We start from the raw sequence: 25,306 nt of genomic DNA, 5'->3' as shown, positions 1-25,306 counted from the left end.
AGCCAGGAATGAGTACGCACAGGTAAGGAAGGAGGCCCAACGACAGTATGAAAATGACATAGCATCGAGAATCAAGACTGACCCGAAACTGTTGTATAGCCACATCAGGAGGAAGACAACAGTCAAAGACCAGGTGATCAGATTAAGGACAGAAGGTGGAGAACTCACAAGAAATGATCAGGAGGTATGTGAGGAGCTGAACAGGAGATTTAAGGAAGTTTTTACAGTAGAGACAGGAAGAGCTGTGGGAAGACAGCACAGAAGGGAACATCAAGAGGGAATATACCAACAAGTGTTGGATGACATACGAACAACTGAGGAGGAGGTGAAGAAACTCTTAAGTGACCTTGACATCTCAAAGGCGATGGGACCGGACATCTCCCCATGGGTCCTTAGAGAAGGAGCAGAGATGCTGTGCGTGCCTCTAACCACAATCTTCAACACATCCCTTGAAACTGGGCACCTACCTGAGAAATGGAAGACAGCTAATGTAGTCCCCATATTTAAGAAAGGAAACAGAAACGAGGCACTAAACTACAGACCTGTGTCTCTGACATGTATTGTGTGCAAAGTCATGGAGAAGATTATCAGGAGGAGAGTGGTCAAACACCTGGAAAAGAACAAGATTATAAATGAAAACCAGCATGGGTTCATGGAAGGCAAATCTTGTATCACAAACCTCCTGGAGTTTTATGACAAGGTAACAGAAGTAAGACACGAGAGAGAGGGGTGGGTAGATTGCGTTTTCCTAGACTGCAGGAAGGCCTTTGACACAGTTCCCCACAAGAGATTAGTGCAGAAGCTGGAGGATCAGGCGCATGTAAAAGGGAGGGCACTGCAATGGATAAGGGAATACCTGACAGGGAGGCAACAACGAGTCATGGTACGTGAAGAGTATCACAGTGGGCGCCTGTTACGAGCGGGGTCCCACAGGGGTCAGTTCTAGGACGACATGATGGAAGGAATAGACTCTGAAGTGTCCCTGTTCGCAGATGACGTGAAGTTGATGACAAGAATTAAAATGGACGAGGATGAGGCAGGACGGCAAAGAGACCTGGACAGGCTGGACATGTGGTCCAGTAACTGGCTTCTCGAATTCAATCCAGCCAAATGCAAAGTCATGAAGATTGGGGAGGGGCAAAGAAGACCGCAGACAGAGTATAGGCTAGGTGGACAAAGACTACAGACCTCACTCAGGGAGAAAGACCTTGGGGTGACCATAACACCGAGCACATCACCGGAGGCACATATCAACCAAATAACCGCTGCAGCATACGGGCGCCTGGCAAACCTGAGAATAGCGTTCCGATACCTTAATAAGGAATCGTTCAAGACACTGTACACTGTGTATGTTAGGCCCATACTGGAGTATGCAGCACCAGTCTGGAACCCACACCTGGTCAAGCACGTCAGGAAGTTAGAGAAAGTACAAAGGTTTGCAACAAGGCTAGTCCCAGAGCTCAAGGGAATGTCGTACGAGGAAAGGTTAAGGGAAATCGGACTGACGACACTGGAGGACAGAAGGGTCAGGGGAGACATGATAACGACATACAAGATACTGCGGGGAATAGACAAGGTGGGCAGAGATAGGATGTTCCAGAGAGGGGACACAGGGACAAGGGGTCACAGCTGGAAGCTGAAGACTCAGACGAGTCACAGGGACGTTAGGAAGTATTTCTTCAGTCATAGAGTCGTCAGGAAGTGGAATAGCCTAGCAAGTGAAGTAGTGGAGGCAGGAACCATACATAGTTTTAAGAAGAGGTATGACAAAGCTCAGGAAGCAGAGAGAGAGAGAGGACCCAGTAGCGATCAGTGAAGAGGCGGGGCCAGGAGCAGAGTCTCGACCCCTGCAACCACAATTGGGTGAGTACAATTAGGTGAGTACACACACACACACACACACACACACACACACACACACACACACACACGCACACACAGGTTGTCAGAGGTCAGGTACCTGGCAGGAGGTCTCAGGATCGGCGAACATCTTGCCACTCTTAAACATCCTGGGCGTGCAGAGGAACCCGGTCACTGGTATGGTGGTCAGGACAGGGTAATCTACGCCACCCATTCCCGGTATCTTGTCTCCGTCTGGGTCGTCTTCTACAGGCTCTCCTCCGCTTCTTGAGCCGCCTGAGACACCTGCTGCCGCAACCTGAAGGAGGGAAGGAGAGAGGTAAGGCAAGGAAGGAAGGAAGGAAGGAAGGAAGGAAGAAAGGAAGGTCTGTTTTATTTACGCCACTTGATGGTTCGTGTCTTCTCCTTTGTAAAATACTTGAATAAGTTATTCATATATTTTGAAAAGGTTTGTTGTTTTAAGATACTGAAAACTACGTAAATTTCCATGAGGTTAATAACCGATAATCTACACAGATTGTTTTGGTGGAAAATTATTTTCTGAAATATATATAAAAAAATACATATCCTCAGAAAATTGTTTTCCTTGGAGAAGGTGATGAATTATCAAATGATCTGATTATTTATGAAGATTCTTTGGGAGAGGATAGAAAGCTCGTAGGAGGAAATGACAGTTCGTGGGAGGAACTGACAGGTAGTGGGAGGAAAATTACAGGTCGTGGGTAGAACTGACATGTCGTGGGAGGAAGTGAATGCTTGTGGGAAGAAATGGGTGCGAAAGACCAGGTAGTACCCTTTTTATCTGCAAACACTCTACAGGTAAAGAATATTGAAGGCCTTGTACAAGAATTATGAAGCTTAATTGGATTTGGTGCTTTTGAGGATATTAAGAAAACAGGCATTTTAAATTTGTCTCAATTTTAAAAGTGTCTGAAGAGTTTTAATGAATGTGGAAACCTTGTGAGTTTAAGTTTTTTTTATTATTTTTGGATTAACTGAAAATTTACTAATAATTTTCAGCACGTGGTGCAACCATCTGGTAGAATTAGGTCCTGCCCTTGCGGGGTCAGGGCCCTGGAGACACACACACCCCTTACAGGGGCTTAGATGCAGTTAGCCAGTGTAGCCAGAGGCATCGCTGTAGTATTTACTTCTACCCAGTAATATTTGGTGTCCACTGGCCTGTACATATGAAAAATAAGCAGCAACAAGAACCAAGACTCAAACTTTGGCGATGAGATAAACAGCCAATGACTTTAACAGTTATATCACTGAGGTACGCGAGAGTTTTGATTTAAGATTAATATTTTTTAATTTGCATTAGCCTCACGTTCTTGTGTTACTCTGGCAGCTTCTGGTCATCAGAGTTAGTGTACATCCAGGTGGCGTCAGCATCTCTTCATGTACTAGTAATGTTATATATCGTCATAGTTTTAGCTGTCATAGGGTTGAATTCCATTTTTATTTCTCTTAAGGAAGTTGAGCTACTGCTCTGAGTCCTGTTAATGCTGTGCTTAGCTGAAGAAATTATGTTCCAGTTTAAGGAACTGACATATTGACGTCCAAACCTTAACTGTTGATATCCAGTGGAGTTCCTTCAGTTTATGACTTCTAAAATGTCAAATCCAAAATAAAAATAATGAGCATTTTGAAAATGTTTTATCCAGTCTATGTCAAATTTCAAATGTGTTTGAGAGGATTGGGTTCCCATTCCTGCACCTGTTGAGTTAAAGCTCTTGGATCATTTAGAAGATATCTTTACAGTACCTCTTCCAGAGCATCTCAAATTATAGTGGTGTTTGATATGGTTGAGCTCCAGTAACTGGACCTTTTCATAGCGTCGAGTTAGAGATCCTTGACCTCCTGAGGATCTTCCTGGACTGATCTCAGTGTTATCAGTGTCTAACAGTTGAGCGTCAGCTGATGCAGCTCTTGAGTGTGTTGAGCAGCAGCTGTTAGACTTCTTTAGGGAATGTTATTGTACTGCATTTAAGGAAGACGGGAGAGGATTCTTTCGAATTAGACAGCAACCCATTCACATCAAGTAATTATTATTATTATTATTATTATTATTATTATTATTATTATTATTATTATTTCGAGGAATATTGTAACTATTCTCATCATATTTACTTTTAGTCTCTCATAATAATAACACCATTTTTTCACAGTCACCATCACCACAATCATCTGCACCATCACCACAATCATCTGCACCATCACCAGTACAATAATAACTATGCATATAGCTCTTTATATGCATTTTCTATTATAGTATATGTGAAATAGTGTACATGCTTAAGAAAAACTTTTTTAGTGCTTTATATATATATATATATATATATATATATATATATATATATATATATATATATATATATATATATATATATATATATATATATATATATGTCGTGCCGAATATGTAAAACTGGTCAATTAGCAAGAACTCATTTAAAATTAAGTCCTTTCTGAAATGTCCTCTTATACGTTTAAAGATATATTTTTTTCATCAATGTTTATGTAAAAAATTTTAATTTTGCACCAAAAGAATCTTAGAAAACTTACCTAACCTTATTATAACAAGAGCAATTTATTTTAGCCTAACCCAACTAAATATATTTTAAATACGTTTACAATAATTTAGTACTAAACAAACACAATCAAATATATTCTTTTCGTTAGGTTCAGAATTATTTTGGCGAAATTATTGCATACACAAATTTTCACTTGTTCTATATGGCAAGATGAGCGTTGCTATTTAAGCCAAGATCGCAAGTTCTGCCTATTCGGCACGACATATATATATATATATATATATATATATATATATATATATATATATATATATATATATATATATATATATATATGTGTGTGTGTGTGTGTGTGTGTGTGTGTGTGTGTGTGTGTGTGTGTGTGTGTGTGTGTGTGTGTGTGTGTGTAAGAGATCATGCATGTATACTAAGTCTGTAAAACAAGCAATTAAGCAATAATATAATAACAATGTTAGTATAATAATAAGCTAATATATACAAAGTGTTAAGCTGCAGAGGCTAAAACATTCATATTAGAGCAAGTATAATCTTATGTCTATAATTAGTTAAATTATACAAAAAAATAAAAACTTTTACTGGGAAAGATTATAAATATTTACAAATACAACGAAGAGAAGCGAGGAGGATCACATTTCAATGATCATTTTACATGAGAGGAATACCTCTGGGTATCCTCTCACAGTGCAGGTATCCAAAGGCTCTCCTTTGGATACCTTCGTGAGGAATATCCAAGCGGATGCCTCCCCTGTGAGGGGGATACCCTGGGGTATTCCTCCAGTTATGGACTGGGGATGACGCCGGTCATACGCCATCATTGTTGACGGATGTGACGTCATGCATCAGCTGATCAAGGAAAACGATTCCCGAAAATACTGGAGAATGTTCGTGGACTCACACTCTCGTCTCCCCCGGCGATGGTAGTCAGAAGTGGCGGTCTGCGTGTCCGAGCTTTGCGGACCTTGTTGGGGATTGGGGTGGGGGATGAAGGAGAGGAGACGGGAGGGGTTGGGGAGGTGTTGGGTAGAGGCTTGGAGGTGGTACGAATCTTCTTTCTGCGTCGAATTACCAACGTTTTGGGAGTGGTGGGGATTTTGGAGACGAGACTCTTGGGGATTGGTACTTGTGAGCGAGTGTTGGGGGATTTGGAGGGTGAGGGAGTGTTGAAGCTCAGAGTTGTTGGAGCACTGATTGGAAACTGGTTTGGTGAGGGAGTGTTGGGGAAGAGGGTTGTCAGGGTACTGTCGGGAAACTGGGACAGTGTCGGAGTGTTGGGGAACTGAGTTAACGGGGGACTGTTGGCGAAATTGAAAAATGGGAGAATGGTGGAGAACTGAGTTGGTGAGGGAGTGTTGGTGAAGTGGAGGGGTAAAAGACTGCTGGTGAACCGACTCCTCGAGGGAGTGTTAGTGAACTGGGAAAGTGGAAAAATGTTAGGGATTTGCGTTAGTGGATAAGTGTTGGAGAACTGACTTGGTGAGAATGTGCTGGAGAACTGACTTTGTGGTAGAGTGTTGTCAAATTGACTTTGTGGGAGAGTGCTAGAGACTTGACCTGGTGGGAGAGTGCTGGAGAACTGACTCTGTGGGAGAGTGCTGGAGAACTGACTTTCTGGGGGAGTGGTGGAGAACTGACTCTGTGAAAGAGTTCTGGAGAACTGACTCTGTGGGAGAGTGTTGGAGAACTGACTCTGTGGGAGAGTGTTGGAGAACTGGGAAAATAAGGGAGTGTTGAAGCCAGATGGGAAAGTGTTGCCAACCTGTGATGACGGAACACTTTTGTCAACATGAGAGTGTCTCTCAGTGCTGGAGATCCGGGTGAGAGGGAACCTGTTTGAGAATTGATTAACTGGAACACTGTTGCTGAACTGGGGCGTAAATACGTTCTTGAACTGATTTTGTGGTTGAGAATTCTTGAACTGGTTTTGTCGGTGAAAAGTTTCGAACTGACTTTGTCGTGGGGAATTTTCGAACTGGTTTACTGGAGGTGAGTTCTCGAACCTGTTTTGTGGATGAGAGTTGGTGTTGGTGAATTGGGACGGTGAAAAAGTGCTGGGGAATTGGACAGGTGATACAGTGTTGGGTAACCTGTTGGATGGGGGAGAACTTTCGAGCTGGTTTGATGGAGAGGTTTCGGTGAACTGATTTTGTGGAGGTGAGTTGGTGAACAAATTTGGGACAGGAGGGTTTGAGAAGTGATCTTGTGGTTGATTGTTGAGAAACTGGGAAGCAGGAGTGTTGATGAAGTTGGAAATGGGAGGTGAAGGACTGGTAATAGGGAAATTAGGAGGAATGTTGGAGGGCGAGGCGGAAGACCGACTGTTGGAGATAAGAAGAGGAAAGTTGTCAGGGAGTGCTGGGGAAATGTTGGAGGAATGCGGTGGAGAAAACGTACTGGAAAAGGGGATATTTGAGGGATTGTTGGAGAAAGTATTTGAGGGGAAATCAGGAGGACGACTCCCTCTCCTGCTGGAAGTGAAGAGTGGAGGACTGGTGGAGACAGGAGTGGCGAGAGCATTGGGAGTGAGAGTATTTGGAACACTGTTGGAGAAAGGATGAACATTATTGTTATCAGAGGACACAAAAGGATTGTTGAAGGAGGAGAAAGATGAGTCATTTATGAAAGGAGGAAGATCAGTGGTAGGATTGGCAGCGACTGACAAAGACATGTGATTATTCGGGTCTGTAACAAATCTAGGATTATCATGGAAGAAGGTCGGAGCAAGACCAGGAACCCTAGGAGGCAGGAGGGTACTGGAGGGTGTACTGGGAGGTACAAGACTGTGAGAGGGGGTGGTGGGGGGTAGTGGTGGTTGAGGATTGGTGGGGACTGCGGACGGAGTCAGTCTCCTGGGGACTGGGGTTGGGGTAAGTCTCCCAGGAACTGGGGTGCGAATAGAATCAAGGAAAACTGGGTGATTCCTATCAGGAGGCGGAGGGACGAAGAAGTGAATGTTTCCACCTGCGTTGAAAGGCTTGTCTGGAACCTGGAAGTGCAAGGACGGTACTGTAATGGACTGGCCAGCCTGCTGGGGTCTTGAGGCTTGGACCTCCGAGGAGGTCGGGGGCGGGGAGATGCTGACAGAACCTTGACCTCCGAGGGGTGTAGGTTGAAGTAGGGGGGGAGGCGGGGTCAAGTTTGGGCTGAGGAACAGTCCGCCCTCACTATTTAAAGTGAAGGAGGTGCTGCTTGTGGAAGACTGATCATGAACGAAGCTGCCTGAACCATCCTGGGGATGTGCAGCTCCAATTTTGATGGATGTAGTGTGGGAGATGGGAGAGGATGTAGTGTGGGAGGTGGGAGAGGAAAAGGGGATGATATTGTGAGACGTGGTCGAGAAGCTCTGAGATGTAGGAGAGGAACCCTGAGACATGGGAGAAGAACCATGAAACATGGAAGAGGAGCCCTGAGACGTGAAAGAGGAGCCCTGAGACACAGGAGGGGAGCCATGAGACATGAAAGAGGAGCCCTGGGACACAGGAGAGGAACCCTGAGAGGTGAAAGAGGAACCCTGAGACGTGAAAGAGGAGCCATGAGACACAGGAGAGGAGCCCTGAGACACAGGAGAGGAGCCCTGAGACGTGAAAGAGGAGCCCTGAGACACAGAAGAGGAGCCCTGAGACGTGGAAGAGGAGCCCTGAGATGTGAAAGAGGAGTCCTGAGACGTGGAAGAACCCTGAGACGTGGGAGAGATGGTAGTATGAGAGGGAGAAAAGACAGTGAGGGAGTTAGGAGAGGAAGAAGTGTGAAAGACAGGGGAAGAAGATGCCTGAGAAGAGGAAGAGGAGGTAATGTGAGAGACGGAAGAGGAGTGAGAAATGGGAGAGAATGCATTGTGAGAAACTGGAGATGAGGTCGTGCCGAATGTGGTCGAGGAGGTAGTCTGGGAAATGGGAGAGGAGGTCGAGTGGGAGATGGGAGAGGAGGTCGAGTGGGAGATGGGAGAGGAGGTCGAGTGGGAGATGGGAGAGGAGGTCGAGTGGGAGATGGGAGAGGAGGTCGAGTGGGAGATGGGAGAGGAGGTCGAGTGGGAGATGGGAGAGGAGGTCGAGTGGGAGATGGGAGAGGAGGTCGAGTGGGAAATGGGGGAGGAGGTCGAGTGAGAGATGGGAGAGGAGGTCGAGTGGGAGATGGGAGAGGAGGTCGAGTGGGAAATGGGGGAGGAGGTCGAATGGGAGATGGGAGAGGAGGTCGAGTGGGAGATGGGAGAGGAGGTCGAGTTGGAGATGGGAGAGGAGGTCGAGTGTGAAATGGGGGATGAGGTCAAGTGGGAGATAGGAGAGGAGGTCGAGTGGGAGATGGGAGTGGAGGTCGAGTGGGAGATGAGAGAGGCGGTCGAATGAGAGATAGGAGAGGAGGTCGAGTGAGAGATGGGAGAGGAGTTCGAGTGAGAGATGGGAGAGGAGGTCGAGTGGGAGATGGGAGAGGAGGTCGAGTGGGAGATGGGAGAGGAGGCCGAGTGGGAAATGGGGGAGGAGGTCGAGTGGGAGATGGGAGAGGAGGTCGAGTGTGAGATGGGAGAGGAGGTCGAGTGGGAGATGAGAGAGGAGGTCGAATGAGAGATAGGAGAGGATGTCGAGTGAGAGATAGGAGAGGAGTTCGAGTGAGAGATGGGAGAGGAGGTCGAGTGAAAGGTAGGAGAAGATGTCGAGTGGAAGATGGGAGAGGAAGAAGAAGTCGAGTCTGAAATGGGAGAGAAGGTCGAGTGGGAAGCAGAGGAGGTTGAGTCCGAGATGGGAGAGAAGGTCGAGTGGGAAGGGGAGGAGGTCGAGTGAGAAATGGGAGAGGAGGTCGAGTGAGATGTGTCAGAAGAGGTTATATGGGAGGTTAGAGAGGAGGTCGAGTGAGAGATAGGAGAGGAGGTCGGCAGAGAGATGGGAGAGGAGGTCGAGTGAGAGGTAGGAGAGGAGATCAAGTGAGAGGTGGGAGAGGAGGTAGAGTGAGCGATAGGAGAGGAGGTCGACTGAGATATGGAAGAGGAGGTCGACTGAGAGATGGGAGAGGAGGTCGAGTGAGAGATGGGAGAGGAGGTCGAGTGAGAGGTGGGAGAGGAGTCCGAGTGAGAGGTAGGAGAGGAGGTTATATTGGGGGTGGGAGAGGAGGTCGAATGAGATGTGGGAGAAGAGGTAGAGTGGGAAGTGGGAAATGAGGTCGAATGAGAGGTGGGAGAAGAGGTTATGTGAGAGATGGGAGAGGATGAGATAGAGGATGAGGCAGATGAGTCAGAGATGGGAGAGGAGGAAGTGTGAGAGATGAGAGAGAAGAACTGGTGTGGGGGCGGAGAGGAAGAAGTGGGTAGGGTGGGGAAGGTGGGAGAGGTTTTATGGAAGATAGAGGAGGAGGAAGTCGGAGAGGTGGAAGAAAAGGAAGTATCCTGGGTATGAGAGGAGGTATTTTGGGACATGGGAGAGGAGGTTATGTGGGAATCAGGAGCGAAGGAAGAATGGGAGGTGGGAGGGGAGGAAAAAGTGTTGGAGGCCGAGGAAGAAAAGGTAGTAGAAATGGGGATGTTGGCAGACAAAATGGTTGTCTGGTGTGTGTGGATAGGGTTGGGCGGCTGGGGTGTAAAAGTAGATGACTGAAGTGTGCTGTCAGTGAGAGATGTGCTGGTAGTATTCTGTGGCTGTGCTGTGGTCACTGCAGAAGCATTTCCGAACGATGAAACGCCAAAGAATCTTTGAGCAGATTTTTGAAAGCGGTCTGCTTGTAGATCTCCTTGAGTCGTCGAGCGGGATAAGCCGTTGCCACTTGTCGTCGTCACCTTCGTCACTAGAGTCGATGGAAATCGTGGTCTGAAACGAGTCGAAGTTCGATTTCGATGAAAATTTGCACCAACAAAATTGGGAGGGGGCGTTTGTCTTGTAGACGATTTTTTGGTATTGTTTCGTGTAGTGGGCATAGCTGGTGAGTTTGTGGTCAGAGGTCTCAGGAACACTGAGGTTCTTGCATTACCAGAAGAACGGCTATCGTCCTCAGGGGCAAGCAGTATCGTAGAAGGGACTACGATGTTGTGGTGTGTCGCGGGAGGTGTAGTCGTCTCTGTAAATGGCGAAGCAGTAATGCTAGTGTGAGGAGTATCTACTTGTTTGGTTGTGGATGCAGGTCTCTCGCGACGGTGGTGAGACGCCGAGAGTGACGGAGGTGAGAGTGGGGTACGGGGAATAAAAATGTGTCTTTGAGAGTGAGGTATTTTCGGTACTGAGTTTCCAATGAGAAATCTGCTTGTTTGCATCTTAAAAGAAGGTTTGGAAGGCATTGTTAACATTAGGTTATTTTCGGGGAAAGAAGCAGTTATGGTAGGTGGTGGGTTAGTTATTCCATCCCCATTGTTAAGCTTGTTATTAAGAGCATGTGAAGTATTAATGGTAAACACACGGTTGGAAGGAACCTGAGGCGACGTAAAGGAATGGGTAGAGGGGTCTCTGCTGGCCACGCCGCCAGGAAAGTCATTCTTAGTGCCACCAACTGAACCGGAGATGACGGTGTCAGCCGGGCCAATCAGAAAGCTGGCGGCTTTGTTGACGAAGTGACCCACGCCACCTCCCGACCCCGAACGATGTGATGTTGCAGTCGGTCGGCGTCGGGCAGGGTGCTGCCGAGCCCCAGGAAGGTGCTGCCGAGCCCCAGGAAGGTGCTGCTGGACCCCAGGAGGGTGTTGCTGGGCCCCAGTAAGGTGTTGCTGGGCCCCAGGGAGGTGTTGCTGGACTACACTGAGATGGTGTTGAGCTCCGGAGGTTCTCTGTTTCTCTTGGCGGCTGTTCTGCTCGCCTCCATTGCTGTTTTGTTCTCCTCTACTGATGCTCTGCTCTCTTCTGCTGCTGCGCTGTTCTCCCCTGCTGTTGCTCTGTTTCCTCCTGGTGTTTCTGTGATCTTCCTTACGGTTACTCTGTTGCCCTCTTCGATGACTCTGCTGTCCATCTTGAATGATTTGTTGTTCACCTTGAATGGTCTGCCGTCCACGATGACCATCCTGGAAGTTTTGCTGACCATTCAGAAAATTCTGATTTTCCTGGAAATTTTGTCGACCGTGAAGTTGTTCATTCTGGGAGCTCTGTTGATCATTCTGGAAGCTCTGTTGAGCATTCTGGAAGCCCTGTTGACTATTATGGAAGTCCCGTTGACCATTCTGGAAACTTTGCTGACCATTCTGGGAGCTCTGTTGACTATTCTGGGAAATCTGTTGACCATTATGGAAGCCCTGGTTGCCCTGATTCATTTGCAGCACTTGGGAATTCTGCTCTCTATGGCTGAGTGTCTGTTGGCCTTTCTGGAAAGTATGTTCACCGCTGACGATCTGGATATTGTGCTGCAATCTTTGTTGTCCTTGCTGGAATGTCGTCTGGCCGTCTTTGAGGCTTTTCTGCACCATCTGGAGGTTTTGGCCCTCACCCAGCAAAGAACGTTGCTCCCCAGTGAAATTTTTCAAGTTTTGATTGTCTTGTCGGGGGTCCTTCTTTTCATTAGGAAGAATCTGGTGTCCTTGAGTGATATGCTGCCCTTGTTGCTGGTTTCGTTGTCTCTGGCGATTCTGACGTCCTCTCTGTAAGCTATGTCCTTGCTGGAGAATCGGAAGATTTCCACGTTGGAAGTTATGTCCTTGCTGGAGGCTCTGATGAAATTTTTGCTGGAGATTTTGATGTCCTTGTAGGCTCTGATGCTTTCTTTGCTCGAGATTATGGTGCTCTTGCTGGGGAGCTTGACGTCCTGGTGGAAGGCTCTGAAGTCCTCCTAGCTGGATGTTTATATGTTCACCATTTTGTAGTTTCTTTTGTGCCTCCTGGGAGTTCTGCTGTCCCTGCTGGAACCTATCTTGCCCCGGTGTACTCAGATGCTTTGTTATGTGGACATTGTTTTGTGTTCTGTGAAGATCAGGATGTGTTATTTGGTGTTTTGGCAGTGTTTCTTGGAGGTTAGGCTGTGTTACTCGAACGTTTTGCTGTGTTACAGGAATACTGTGAGGTGTTTCTTGAAGGATTTGTTGTGTTTGTTGTAGATTTTGTTGTGTTTCCTTGGGGTTTTGAGGGTTCACGTGGAAGCTGTGCTGTCTTACCTGTAGGCCTTCTTGAGGCTGTTTCAAGCTCTGCTGCTGCTGTGATGGGGTTTCCTGTTGCTGTTGTTGCTCCTGCACTGATTGCGTAGAGAGTACATCTCTGGATATGATGCCTTCCTCTGACGTGATAGTAACGCCCTTAGTTATCATGTGCTTCAGGGGAGGTGGTGGAACTAGCGAGTCCCTGCTGAGAACTCTTCCTTCTGAAGCAACTTGCTGCAGCTCCTTCGATACTGGAGCAGCAGTGATGACATCGCTTAAGCCGAAATCTTGACTAACGGCATCTTTGTTGGACGCGAGCATCGATTTCTGCTGCAACGATGCTTCTTTATTGTCACTTAGGTTAGCAATTGGTGGAAGCTTACTGAGAATGCTTGAAATGGGAATGGAGCTCCCCGAGAAAATCGTTGAATTCCCTACAGGTAGTAGGAGTATAATCTTGGGTGATACGATACTAGGGAGCGTTGTGGTGAGCGGATTTTCAGATGTGGGTGGCGGCAGAGTTGTCGTATCTGGCTGGTGTCCCGAACATAAATGGCAAGGAGGGTCTTCTTCTGAGAAAAAAGCTTCGCTATGATCGGTTATCACAGATGATATTTCAGGCCTGCCTCTTGAACTCAGCTGGGGTTTCCTGTTGTCCACAGGTGGGCGTTGTAGGGAGAAACTTTCTTGATTCATGAAGATGTCTGTGGGCCTCGCTGTAGTAAAGGGTGGTTGAGATTGTCGTAATGTTACAGAAGAGTTTTCTGATTTTATTTCAGGTCTGAAAATGAACGTTGGAGATGGCAATGAACTTAAGTCAAGCTCAGGTTTGGGTGAAAGTGTCGTTTCAGTTTGCAGTTCAGTAGAAATCGTAGGGGAAAAAATAGGAGAGATCGTTGTTGCTGATGTCTGGAAACTGCCAGCCTCAACAGTTGGGAATGTCCTTGGCGGATCCAGAGATTCCAGTTCCAGCAGAGGGGTGACTGGAGGAATTGTTGTCTCGGAGTCGATGAAAGTAGAAGGTCTACTTCTCGATTTGGAAGTGGGAAAGTGATGGAAAAGTCTCACCTCCTGATGTGGCAGCCTGGGGAGATGTCCTGATTGTCGGGTAGTTGGGAACGCTTTAGGAGCCGAGATGGTAGGAAATTCTGCTTTCTGTTTACCCATGAAATTAAAAGGTGGAACATGAGCTGAAGTCATGTCTTCAGCTGATGGTATGGTCGTCTTACCTGACTGAAAAGTTAAGGTGCTGTCAATCAAGCTTTTGGTAGTTTCATCAAGATCTGGAAAAAATGATGTTTCTTCAAAGTCTGGTGAAGAAGTACTCTCAACGTCGCTTGAAGTTGTGACTGGCCTAAAATTATCCTCAACTAATTGTGTTGTTAATTCTGGAATATCAGTGGTCATTGTTGAGGATGTGGGGGTAGTTATTCTTTCATCGAAATTAAGTCTGCTTCGATTAACTTTCTGTTTACTTAGAAGAGATGTCAAGGTAGTGATTTCATCTTCATCCATAAAATCAGCTGTTGTGACTTCAATGTCTTGTTGTTGTTCTTGCTGTTGCTGCTGCTGCTGTTTTAGGAAAAACTTTGTGATTCTCCTTTTGTTAGTATCGTCAGCATTATGCGACTGGGTGTTGAGTGTGGTTCTTTCTCTTGCATTTGAGTCTGTTAAGTGCAATGGATGTCTGATCACGTCACCTTGTCCTGTTTTTACTTCCTTGATCAATGTTGGGCGAGGTGTAGGAGAGAGAGGGACGTGGAGTCGCCGAGGAGATTCTTGTGGAGACTGAATATTAGAAAATCTCGTGGGAGGTCGAGTACGTCTTGTAAGAAAAGTTGGAGAAACTTGTGAGCGATTGTTTTGAGGGATGATAAACCTTGGAGGGAGACTTATGAACCTATTGACAGGATTAGAACCCTGGGAGAAAGCTTCTTCGTGTTGCTCGGTGAATGGCAGTCCATCGCCATGTGCGAAATGCTCATTAAAAGCCACGCTGAAAGGTCTGGGTGAAGGAACAGGTCTCAAAAAAGAAGATGGTCGGGTTCCACTCAATATTTGTGATTTTGTGATGTCTGGAGTGACTGGACTTACTGCTGGTTCTGGTTGAGTCACTTCAGATATTTTTGTTTCCACTTCCCCTGGAGCTCTGTGTTGAGGTTTTACTCCGCGTGTAAAATTATTAAATCCACTTGGTGTTGCAGAAAAAAGCTCAGTACTCGTTTCTGGTATATCGGTAGTAAAGCTTTGCCCTGTGGTTGTCTGAGTAGCTCCTTCTGTCACTGCTGTAGCATTGTTTTTCCTTGCAGCCAGTGCCCTCAGTTTCTGTCTATTCAGTGCCAAGAATTTCAATAAAGCTTTATTGGAAGTCTTTGTTTCTGAGTTATCGCCATTGGTTGAGGTTGTCGAGGGTTTTTCAGCTTGTGTGGTAGCCTGAGTAGTGGTACTTGTATTGTCTGAAGGACGCTGCTTAATGGTGTCCTGTGAAATAAACGCTCTACGAAAGGTTGTTGGAACTACAGTTGTAGTAGTTGTCGCTGTTGGCGCAAGTGGCATAGTTGTTGTTGTTGTAGGAGTTTGAGTAGTCTTTTCTTTTGAATTTCGTAGACTGATAAGTTCACTGAGGCTCAGTCTGTCGTTGGATATCGCTGTTGTAGGATTTTCTGATGTGCTTCTTAACTTTTCAAGAGGAACCACGCTACTTCTCCGCGGAGAGAGGTTTGGTCTGGACGTTGGTCCCCCAAGACCTCTTTCACGATCTCGCATGAGCCGCTGTAGATGTAGTTTCTCTCTCGCTGCAGCTCTGGAGACACTTGCCGAAAATTCCGAAGAGGTGCTGTTGACAATGTCATGGGATACATTTCGCATTAAATTTGGAAGAGCAATATTAATATCCGAATCATCTTTGGTTTGGTCTTGTGACCCATTGGAAAGATTATGTTGGAAAATGGACAGCTGTCTGGGAGCTGGCGATAACAACTGTTCTCTAGCAGTACTGATGACAGCATTGTCTGAGGAAACATCTTCGTTATTACTGACACCTGGCGTGGCAGGTGACTGTGGAATATTACTAATAGTCTCCAATATAACCTCATCAGTTACTGACTGTTCTCTCTTTTCTGAAGCAGTACTGTCGGCCATACTGGAGGTCTCTTTAACATGAGCAACGTTGTGCAGCCTCGACGAGGGCTCAGACACAGTGAGGGACGCCACATCCATGTTAACCACAGTTGGTACAAGATCTTCCTCTGCAGCTGCCATGTCTACCACATTAGTAGTGGACTCGGCCACCATCTCTTCTCGACCATCCAAGACTGAAGGCATCTGAAGACTGGTGGTGAAGATGACCTGTTCAGTGGCTGCTGGCTCCAGATCATCGTAGAAGAAATCCTGTGATGGCTCAGGCTTCTCAAGTTCATTCTCCAGAGGCTCTGCTTGCTCTGTTGTCGTGGTCAAGCTGATGCCAAGAACGTGGTTTAAGGTTGCAAATTCAGGGCGCGTTGATGTTATATCAAAGCTACGCAACAACATTTCAAAATTATCCATGGAGTCAATAACGTCAACCTCGTTTTCATCCCCTGATGCACCCGCAGCCAGTGTACGTGCTTCTGTGGCATTAAGTGAGTTAGGGGTCTCAAAGTAATCCGAAAAAAGCAAAGTGACATCTTGGTTTTGAGTCGCAGGAGTTGTGGTTGACTCAGGAGTTGTGGTTGGTGCTGGTGTTGTGGTAGTTTCCGGTGCTGTGTTTGCTGCTGGTGCTGTGTTTGCTGTTGGTGTTGTGGTTGCTGCTGTTGTGGTTGTTGCTGGTATTGTGGTTGTTGCTGGTGTTGTGGTTGTTGCTGGTGTTGTGGTTGTTGCTGGTGTTGTGGTTGTTGCTGGTGTTGTGGCTGTTGCTGTTGTTGTGGTGGTTGCTGGTGTTGTGGTTGTTGCTGGTGTTGTGGCTGTTGCTGGTGTTGTGGTTGTTGCTGGTGTTGTGGTTGTTGCTGGAGTTGTGGTTGTTGCTGGAGTTGTGGTTGTTATTGGTGTTTTGGTTGTTGCTGGTGTTGTGGTTGTTGCTGGAGTTGTGGTTGTTACTGGTGTTGTGGTTGACGTGTCATGGACCACCTCGGCAGTGTCAATTACCTTCACCGGAGATACCAGAGGGTTACTTGAGAAAGGAAACACTGGAGACTCTAGGGTAGGTTCATCAATCGTCCTGCTGGGCCAGACAGGGATCCTGAAATGCAAAGGTACTTCCGATGTCGTTACTGGTGTTGTTGGTGGAAATTGGGAAGCGGATTCAACCCAAGACGTTAATGTGACTTCGCGGCCACGGGTATCAGAGCTGAAGGTTAAATCATCATCAATGTGGCCTCGCACATCAGAGTTGAGAGGTGAACCATCATCAGTGTGGCCACGCACATCAGAGTTGAGAGGTGAACCATCATCAGTGTGGTCACGCACATCAGAGCTGAAAGATGAACCATCATCAGTGTGGCCACGTACATCAGAGCTGAGAGGTGAACCATGATCAGTGTGGCCGCGCACAACAGAGCCAAGAGATAAACCAACATCTGTGTGGCCACGCACATCAGGGCTGAGAGACGAGCCATCATCAGTGTGGCTACGCACATCAGAGGCGAGAGATGAACCATCATCAGTGTGGCCACGCACATCGGAGCCGAGAGCTGAACTATCATCAGTGTGGCCACGCACATCAGAGCTGAACGTTGAACCATCATCAGTGTGGCCACGCACATCAGAGGCGAGAGATGAACCATCATCAGTGTGGCCACGCACATCGGAGCCGAGAGCTGAACTATCATCAGTGTGGCCACGCACATCAGAGCTGAACGTTGAACCATCATCAGTGTGGCCACGCACGTCAGAGCTCAACATTGAACCATCATCAGTGTGGCCACGCACATCGGAGCCGAGAGCTGAACTATCATCAGTGTGGCCACGCACATCAGAGCTGAACGTTGAACCATCATCAGTGTGGCCGCGCACATCAGAGCTGAAGGTTGAACCAGCATCATTGTGGCCACGCACATCAGAGCTGAAGGTTGAACCAGCATCCGTGTGGCCGCGCACATCAGAGCTGAAGCTTGAACCAGCATCCGTGTGGCCACGCACATCAGAGCTGAAGGATGAACCAGCATCCATGTGGCCACGCACATCAGAGCTGAAGCTTGAACCAGCATCCGTGTGGCCACGCACATCAGAGCTGAAGATTGAACCAGCATCAGTGTGGCCACGTACATCAGAGCTGAAGGTTGAACCAGCATCAGTGTGGCCACGCACATCAGAGCTGAAGCTTGAACCAGCATCAGTGTGGCCACGTACATCAAAGCTGAAGGTTGAACCAGCATCAGTGTGGCTACGCACATCAGAACTGAAGATTGAACCAGCATCAGTGTGGCTACGCACATCAGAGTTGAGAGAAGAACCATCATCAGTGTGGCCACGCACATCAGAGCTGAAAGATGAACCAGCATCAGTGCGGCCACGTACATCGGAGCTGAAAAAGGAGCCATCATCAGTGTGGCCACGCACATTAGAGCCGAGAGATGAACCATCAACAGTGTGGCCACGCACATCAGAGCCAAGAGATGAACCATCATCAGTGTGGCCACGCACATCGGAGCCGAGAGCTGAACTATCATCAGTGTGGCCACGCACATCAGAGCTGAAGATTAAACCATCATCAGTGTGGCCGCGCACATCAGAGCTGAACGTTGAACCATCATCAGTGTGGCCACGCACGTCAGAGCTGAACGTTGAACCATCATCAGTGTGGCCACGCACATCGGAGCCGAGAGCTGAACTATCATCAGTGTGGCCACGCACATCAGAGCTGAACGTTGAACCAGCATCATTGTGGCCACGCACATCAGAGCTGAAGGTTGAACCAGCATCCGTGTGGCCGCGCACATCAGAGCTGAAGCTTGAACCAGCATCCGTGTGGCCACGCACATCAGAGCTGAAGCTTGAACCAGCATCCGTGTGGCCACCTACATCAGAGCTGAAGGTTGAACCAGCATCCGTGTGGCCACGTACATCAAAGCTGAAGGTTGAACCAGCATCCGTGTGGCCACGCACATCAGAGATGAAGATTGAACCAGCATCACTTTTTCCATGTACATCAGAGCTTAAGGTTGAACCAGCATCAGTGTGGCTACGCACATCAGAGTTGAGAGATGAACCATCATCAGTGTGGGCAGGCACATCAGAGCTAAAGGTTGAGCCAGAATCAATGAGGCCACGCACATCAGAGCTGAAAGATGAACCAGCATCAGTGTGGTCACGCACGTCAGAGATGAAGGTTGAACCAGCATCAGTGTGGCCACGTACAACAGAGCTGGGAAGCGAGCCAGCATCAGTGTGGCCACGCACATCAGAGCTGAGAGATGAACCAGCATCAGTGTGGCCATGCACGCCAGAGCTGATGGTTGAACCAGCATCAGTGTGGCCACGTACATCAGAGCTGAGAAGTGAACCAGCATCAGTGTGGCCACGCATGTCAAAGTTGAAAGTTGAACCAGCATCAGCGTGGCCACGCACAACAGAGCTGAGAGATGAACCATCATCAGTGTGGCTACGCACATCAAAGCTGAGAGGTGAACCATCATCAGTGTGGCCACGCACATCAGAGCTGAGAGATGAACCATCATCAGTGTGGCTAGGCACATCAGAGCTGAGAGATGAACCATCATCAGTGTGGCTAGGCACATCAGAGCTGAGAGATGAACCATCATCAGTGTGGTTACGCATATCAGAGCTGAGAGATGAACCATCATCAGTGTGGCTACTCACATCAGAGCTGAGAGATGAACCATCATCAGTGTGGTTACGCATATCAGAGCTGAGAGATGAACCATCATCAGTGTGGCTAGGCACATCAGAGCTGAGAGATGAACCATCATCAGTGTGGTTACGCATATCAGAGCTGAGAGATGAACCATCATCAGTGTGGCTACGCACATCAGAGCTGAGAGATGAACCATCATCAGTGTGGCTAGGCACATCAGAGCTGAGAGATAAACCAGCATCAGTGTGGCCACGCACATCAGAGCTGAGAGATGAACCAGCATCAGTGTGGCCACGCACATCAGAGCTGAGAGATGAACCATCATCAGTGTGGCTACGCACATCAGAGCTGAGAGATGAACCATCATCAGTGTGGCTACGCACATCAGAGCTGAGAGATGAACCATCATCAGTGTGGCTACGCACATCAGAGCTGAGTGATGAACCAGCATCAGTGTGGCCACGCACATCAGAGCTGAGAGATGAACCAGCATCAGTGTGGCCATGCACATCAGAGCTGAGAGATGAACCAGCATCAGTGTGGCCACGCACATCAGAGCTGAGAGATGAACCAGCATCAGTGTGGCCACGCACATCAGAACTGAGAGATGAACCAGCATCAGTGTGGCCACGCACATCAGAGCTGAGAGATGAACCAGCATCAGTGTGGCCACGCACATCAGAGCTGAAGGTTGAACCATCATTGAACATTTTCCTCTTTTCATTGTTTTCGTTGGCTAGAACTTCAGATGATGTTCTCGACTGTGATAGTACATGTTCTCCTGGAGTTATTATAGCTTGTTCTTCTCTCACAGTTATTTCTTGTTCTTTAGGAGTGATTTTCAACTGTTTTTCCTTTGTGATTATTCCTCGTTCGTCTGGCATGCTTATTTCTTTCTCCTTTGGAGTTACTGGTTCTTGTTCTGCTGGAGAAGTTATTGAAGGTTCTTCTTGAGTGGTTATTACCAATTTTTCAGAAGTTTTTATTGGTTCTTCTGGAGTGATTTTTATTATTTGTTTCGGAGTGGTTTCTATTGGTTCTTCCGGAGTCGTTTTTATTATATCTTCTGGAGTGGTTTTTATTGGTTCTTCCAGAGTGGTTTTTATTGGTTCTCCTGGAGGGGTTTCTATTGGTTCTTCCGGAGTGGTTAGCCCTTGTTTTTCTGAAGAAGCTCTCTTGTGTTCTTCTGGAGTGCTTGCTACTATAGAAGCTTCAGTTAAACCTCTTGTTGTCTGGTTCTCTGTTTGTATTTTCGTTTCACTTAATTGTGGTGATACATCATCACGTATGATCTTTGTGATGACTCCCTGAGAGACCATCTTCGAGACCAGATCCTGGATGCCAGAATTCTCAGAGGTATCCTCTGGAGTCTCTCTTATCGTTGTTGATACCGTTTCTTCTGTTGTTGTGATTGTTGGTATTGTTACTGTTGTCCTTGTTACTTCTGTTGTTGTTGTTATTGTTGATATTGTCGACGTTGTTGTTGGTGCTTCTGTTGGTGTTGTGAGAGCTCTTGCAGAAGTTGTGCCTCCATTGTCTTCGAGGAAATGGGTGAGTTTTTGCTCTCTGTCTTCCACTCCATGCGCAGGACTAGTTAGATCTGATGCTGCTTCTTGCTCCAGTGTTTCTCTTGAGACTTCTGGTGTCTGGCGCGAAACAGTCGTTATATTGTCAAAATCATTCTTGTCTTCAGAAACTGTGATTGCTTGCTGTGCTGTGGATAACGTAGTGTCATTCCAGGTGGCACTCGCTGACACGGACAATACTTGAACGGGCTCTAAAGTTGTACTAAGCTGTGTGGCAGCGAGGAAATTTGAGATTGGGTCTTGGAAGGACAATGAGGAAGGACTAGTATCTTCAGACGAGCTGTACACCGGGGTAGTTGGTGGTAGTTCTACGCTGCTTATTGTCTGTATGATTGTTAGCAAGAGCTCGTCGAGAGGAATCTCTGTAGAGCCACTTTCTCCATCTGCAGCGTCGACGGAAATAATCGGGTTGGAGGTGACACCAAAATCAACAGGTGTCTGTAATGATGAGTCTGTCGGTCCACTGAACAATGGCTTGTCTGTCACTTCCTCCAAAATTGAAAACACTTCCTGAGTGGTAGTGATTTTTGACAGACCCCTGGCACTTAACATCGCAGCAATCCTCTCACGGATTTGCTGCACTTTCGACAAGGCTACTGTATCAGTGAATGTTTGTGTAACAGGGATGTTCTCTGCACTCCCTTGTGTAACAGGAGTATACTCAGTAACTGCAGGTGTAACTGGGGTATACTCAGTAACCGACGGTGTAACTGGGTTGAATTCAGTAAAATAATCAAAGTCACGCTCTTGAGTCTTTCTAAGGACTTTCCTTGTCCTGGTCACCGGTGTAGTGGATGTTGTTGATAATAATCTTTTACTCTTTGGTATAAATCTGTTTGTCTTTCTGAATTCATTGAATCTTTCTCTAAACGTGAGAGGTCTTTCTGTGGTAATCTGAACGCGTCTTGCTGGAGCTTTGGTAGTGAAGGGAGCGGGTGGTCTCTGTGGAGATGTCTTGTTGCTTTCCTGGCTACCCGTCTCATTGTGGTTGGTAAGTCCATGGGACGTGATAGCGCTACTATTACCTTCCTGGGTACCATTCACAGTAAGTACACTGGGAGTGACTGTGAGACTTTTACCTTCCTCTGTATCCTTCGTGATGGGGTTGGTGAATGGACTGGGAGCGAGTATGCGATCATTACCTTCTTGGGTACTCTTCGTAGCGGGTGCACGGGGACGATTTCTTAGTCTGTTGTGTAAGTTGTTGTTTGGCCTCCTCTGTCCAGGTTTTGTGCGAGTATTCAAGGTTCTCGTAGTAGATTCTTGTCTCAAACTTTTTAAATCATCAGTGTCTTGCTGAAGAGAAGGGTTGTCTGATTTCTCAGAGGAGGGTCGACGAGGTAGTGTGGTGGTGGAGGTTGATTTTAAGCGCCTTTCTCGCAGTTTTTGAAGTCGCTCCATGAAAGACTGTGTATGAGAATCAGGCTGAGGCCTACTCTTTCGTTGGAGATTTCCAGAGAGGGAAGCAGACAATGCTGGAGCCCTAGTTGCGGCAGACGAAATTAGTGCTGGAGGTGATGGTGGTAAGTTGCTTTGTCCTAGGTTTTCCTGGGGAAAATCATAATCTTCCTGGTCACTTCTAGCCTCTGCTTGCTGACTCGTAGGGATGGACTCCTGAATTTTCTTCACAAAAGCCCTTGGAATTGGTGTCTCTCGTACGGGCTTATTAGTGCGTGAAGAGCTACTTTCCCCTTTAGCCTGACGTGCCTTGAGAATTTCTGCCAAACTTAGTGATGGTCGTTCTTGGGGCGCACTTCTGGCATCAACCGCTTCTCTGGCAACTGGCTTCTGTCTCTCTTGGTTAGTCCCTGGGCTGCTCCGGCCTGCTGTAAACATTTTGAGACGGGAAGCTAAGGATCCACGGGAGCCTACTGAAGGTGGTAGACCTGAGCGGCCATCGCTTCTCCCGACGAAAGTCGGAAGAGCTGCATCTTTCTTTCTGAATGTTCCGGGTGAGTTAGTTGTAGTAGATGGCGTAGCCGTAGTAGGAACAGTAGTTGTTGTTGTTGCCACTTCAGTTGTAGTAAGTGTTCGTAATTCTTCCACTCTTGAAGATGAAGCAAATGTATTGTTATCAACTTCCTGTTCTGTTATTGTTATGGAAGTTGGCGTTGTTGGAGTTGACGACTCTGTTGAAGTTTCAGAAGCCTCAGGAATGCTTGTAGTTGGTGGTGTTGCTGAGGTTGTAGAAATCGATGATTGAGAGGTTTCTGTGGCGAAGATAACTTGAGGGGACTCTGTGACAGATAGAGGAAGACTCGTGTCATCCTGGTCGGTGGTCTTTGGTAGTGGTCCGGACAATGATCTGTGACTCTCTGGGCTGAAGACGTCTCCACTGGCGCCATTCTTTCCTGCACTCGGAAGATTTTCTCCAGCAATAGGGGCTGAAGTAGGCTCGGAAGACGCTGAGGGAGGGTCAGGAAAGTTAAACCCATCCGTTGAGGAGGGTGAAGGTTTGGAGGTACTCGGAACACCCTCCTGTGGTACATTAATTGGAAGCGGAACACCCGAAGGGGGATCCTGTAATGGATGTGAAACATTAGGCTCTTGCTTTGTGTTATTTATGCTAATAAAGGAAGGATTTTCATTCGGCTGGAAGTTCTCATGGGAAGTGGAGCGTTGCTTCAACGGAGCATCATGGACGACTGGAGAGAACGTAGGGAAGCTGGGGAAGACAAAAGGCGCTGCAGTGCCTGTGATGGGCTGGAATACTGGCAGCTGCTGTGCTGGATCCAGGCCTCTCCCTCTCACCCACGACGTCGCTGCTGAAACATCAAAAGAAACATTTTACAAAAAAGTCATTGTATTTAAAAAAAAAAAAAGAAACTACAAATACGAAACGAAAAATTATCTTGCGAATCACATGTGTATAATTACGTGTCATCAAGTATACTACTACGAAATGTATGCCATCATGTTTACCTCTGTAGAGTCTTCATATACGCCAATGATACTGTAAGCATCTTAAATGCTTACAGTGATGCTGTATATGACGCCGTTATCTTTTCTTCAACAGGATTTATATCTTGCACAGACAGTATTGTCCGCTCACTGCTAAAAATTGCCATCCAACCATCCATCTATCTTTCCTCCTTTCCCACTCTCTCTCTCTCTCTCCCTCTATCTCTCTCTCTCCATCTCTCTCTCTCTCTTTTTAACAAGGTTTGACAAGGTTAAGGATCCCTAGCTTTATTGACAAGCTATTTACAGGTTAAGGGATTCCTAACTTTATTGGCAAGCTAAGAACTGTTACCTACATCAGCTCATTTGAAAGCATTTTTATTGTTATGAGACATACAAGTAGGGAACAGGATGAAGTTGGAGCCATCTGTGGGCCAGCATTTTCATTTGATCAACTGGCTTTATCTCGTTGACATCATTATGCTGTACGAATGTGTTCCATACTCGAGTCATCCTGGGTATGTATGATCTCAAATGGAGTGATGTTCTGGAGAAGGGTACAGCCAGAGTGAAGTTGCTGCTTTGTGCCCGTCTTGTGGCATAAAAGCTTGTTTCACGCTGTCCTCGAAGTGGATCCAAGTGTGGTACTTTGACAATATTGGCCTTGTACATAACAGTAAGGCCACCCACATCCCTCCTGTGTTGAAGGCTCTGCTGAAATGACAGATATATCCAGGATGGGTCCAGGCGAGAGATGAGACGTTTTGCTCTGTTCTCTACTCCGTCAAGCAGTCGCAGATGAGGGGGGGGGAGGGCAGGCACTCTGATAGTTTAGATCAGAAATTCCCAAAATGGGCAGTGGAAAGATCCAGGGATGTATTGAGGAAAAAGTGTTGGGTAGAGAGGGGCGGCAGAGTGGCATCATAATCAAGACAGCGTTTGTTTACAAAATCTATATAACAAATAAAACAACAAGCATGTCATCAGAAATACACAAAAACATATAAGATCAGCGACGTATGCAAAGTGAGCAATAAAGAATACTTCAGAACCTCAAATATGATATATGTTAGAACAATCATAGAGTATGCAGCCCCATCATGGAGCCCACACATGAAAAACTGGATAAAATCCCGAACTGAAAGAGATGCACTATGAGGAGAGATCACAGGAACTAAACGTGCTTACCCTGACTGAGAGATGGATAAGAGGAGACATGATTACGATATATAAAATCTTAAGTCGGATGGATAAGCCAGACAGGGATAGACTGTTGAAATTAAAAGAACCAGGATCGAGGGGCACTGGTAGAAGCTGAAAATACAGATGAGTCATAGGGATGTAAGGAAGTATTTCTCTAATTAATCTTAGGTGGTTGAAAAGAGGAATGTGGTCGATGAGGCAGTAGTGGAAGCAAACTCGATACACAAGTTCAAGAGCAGATATGTGAAGGTTCAAGATGCCAGAAATCAGTGATGCCCATCAAAGTAGTCAAGTAAGTGGGTCGAAGGGGCGGGGTATCGACCTCTGCAAGCAAAATAAGGTGAGTATAACTCGTTGAGTACACACACGCGCGCGCACA

General features: G+C 46.9%; 1 protein-coding gene across 3 annotated transcripts in view; it reads right to left on the bottom strand.

The window, feature by feature from the left end:
- The window catches only part of LOC128686583 (serine-rich adhesin for platelets), a 234,186-nt gene that overhangs the window by 9,761 nt on the left and 199,119 nt on the right, over nucleotides 1-25,306 (bottom strand). Inside the window, exons 3-4 of one of the 3 annotated variants that reach the window (XM_070084268.1) lie at nucleotides 10,791-23,588; nucleotides 1,961-2,158 (exon numbers count right to left, since the gene is read on the bottom strand). In XM_070084268.1, the coding sequence (XP_069940369.1) occupies nucleotides 2,001-2,158; nucleotides 10,791-23,588 (12,956 nt within the window). In that variant the 3' untranslated portion in view covers nucleotides 1,961-2,000. The remainder of the gene's footprint in view (nucleotides 1-1,960; nucleotides 2,159-10,790; nucleotides 23,589-25,306) is intronic. The other 2 variants (XM_070084266.1, XM_070084267.1) reach the window with 2 other exon arrangements.

This window comes from Cherax quadricarinatus, chromosome 12 (assembly GCF_038502225.1).
Source record: "Cherax quadricarinatus isolate ZL_2023a chromosome 12, ASM3850222v1, whole genome shotgun sequence".
NCBI lineage: Eukaryota > Metazoa > Arthropoda > Malacostraca > Decapoda > Parastacidae > Cherax > Cherax quadricarinatus.
The sequence above is the reverse complement of the archived record's forward strand: the minus strand, read 5'-3'. Positions and strand labels throughout refer to the sequence as shown.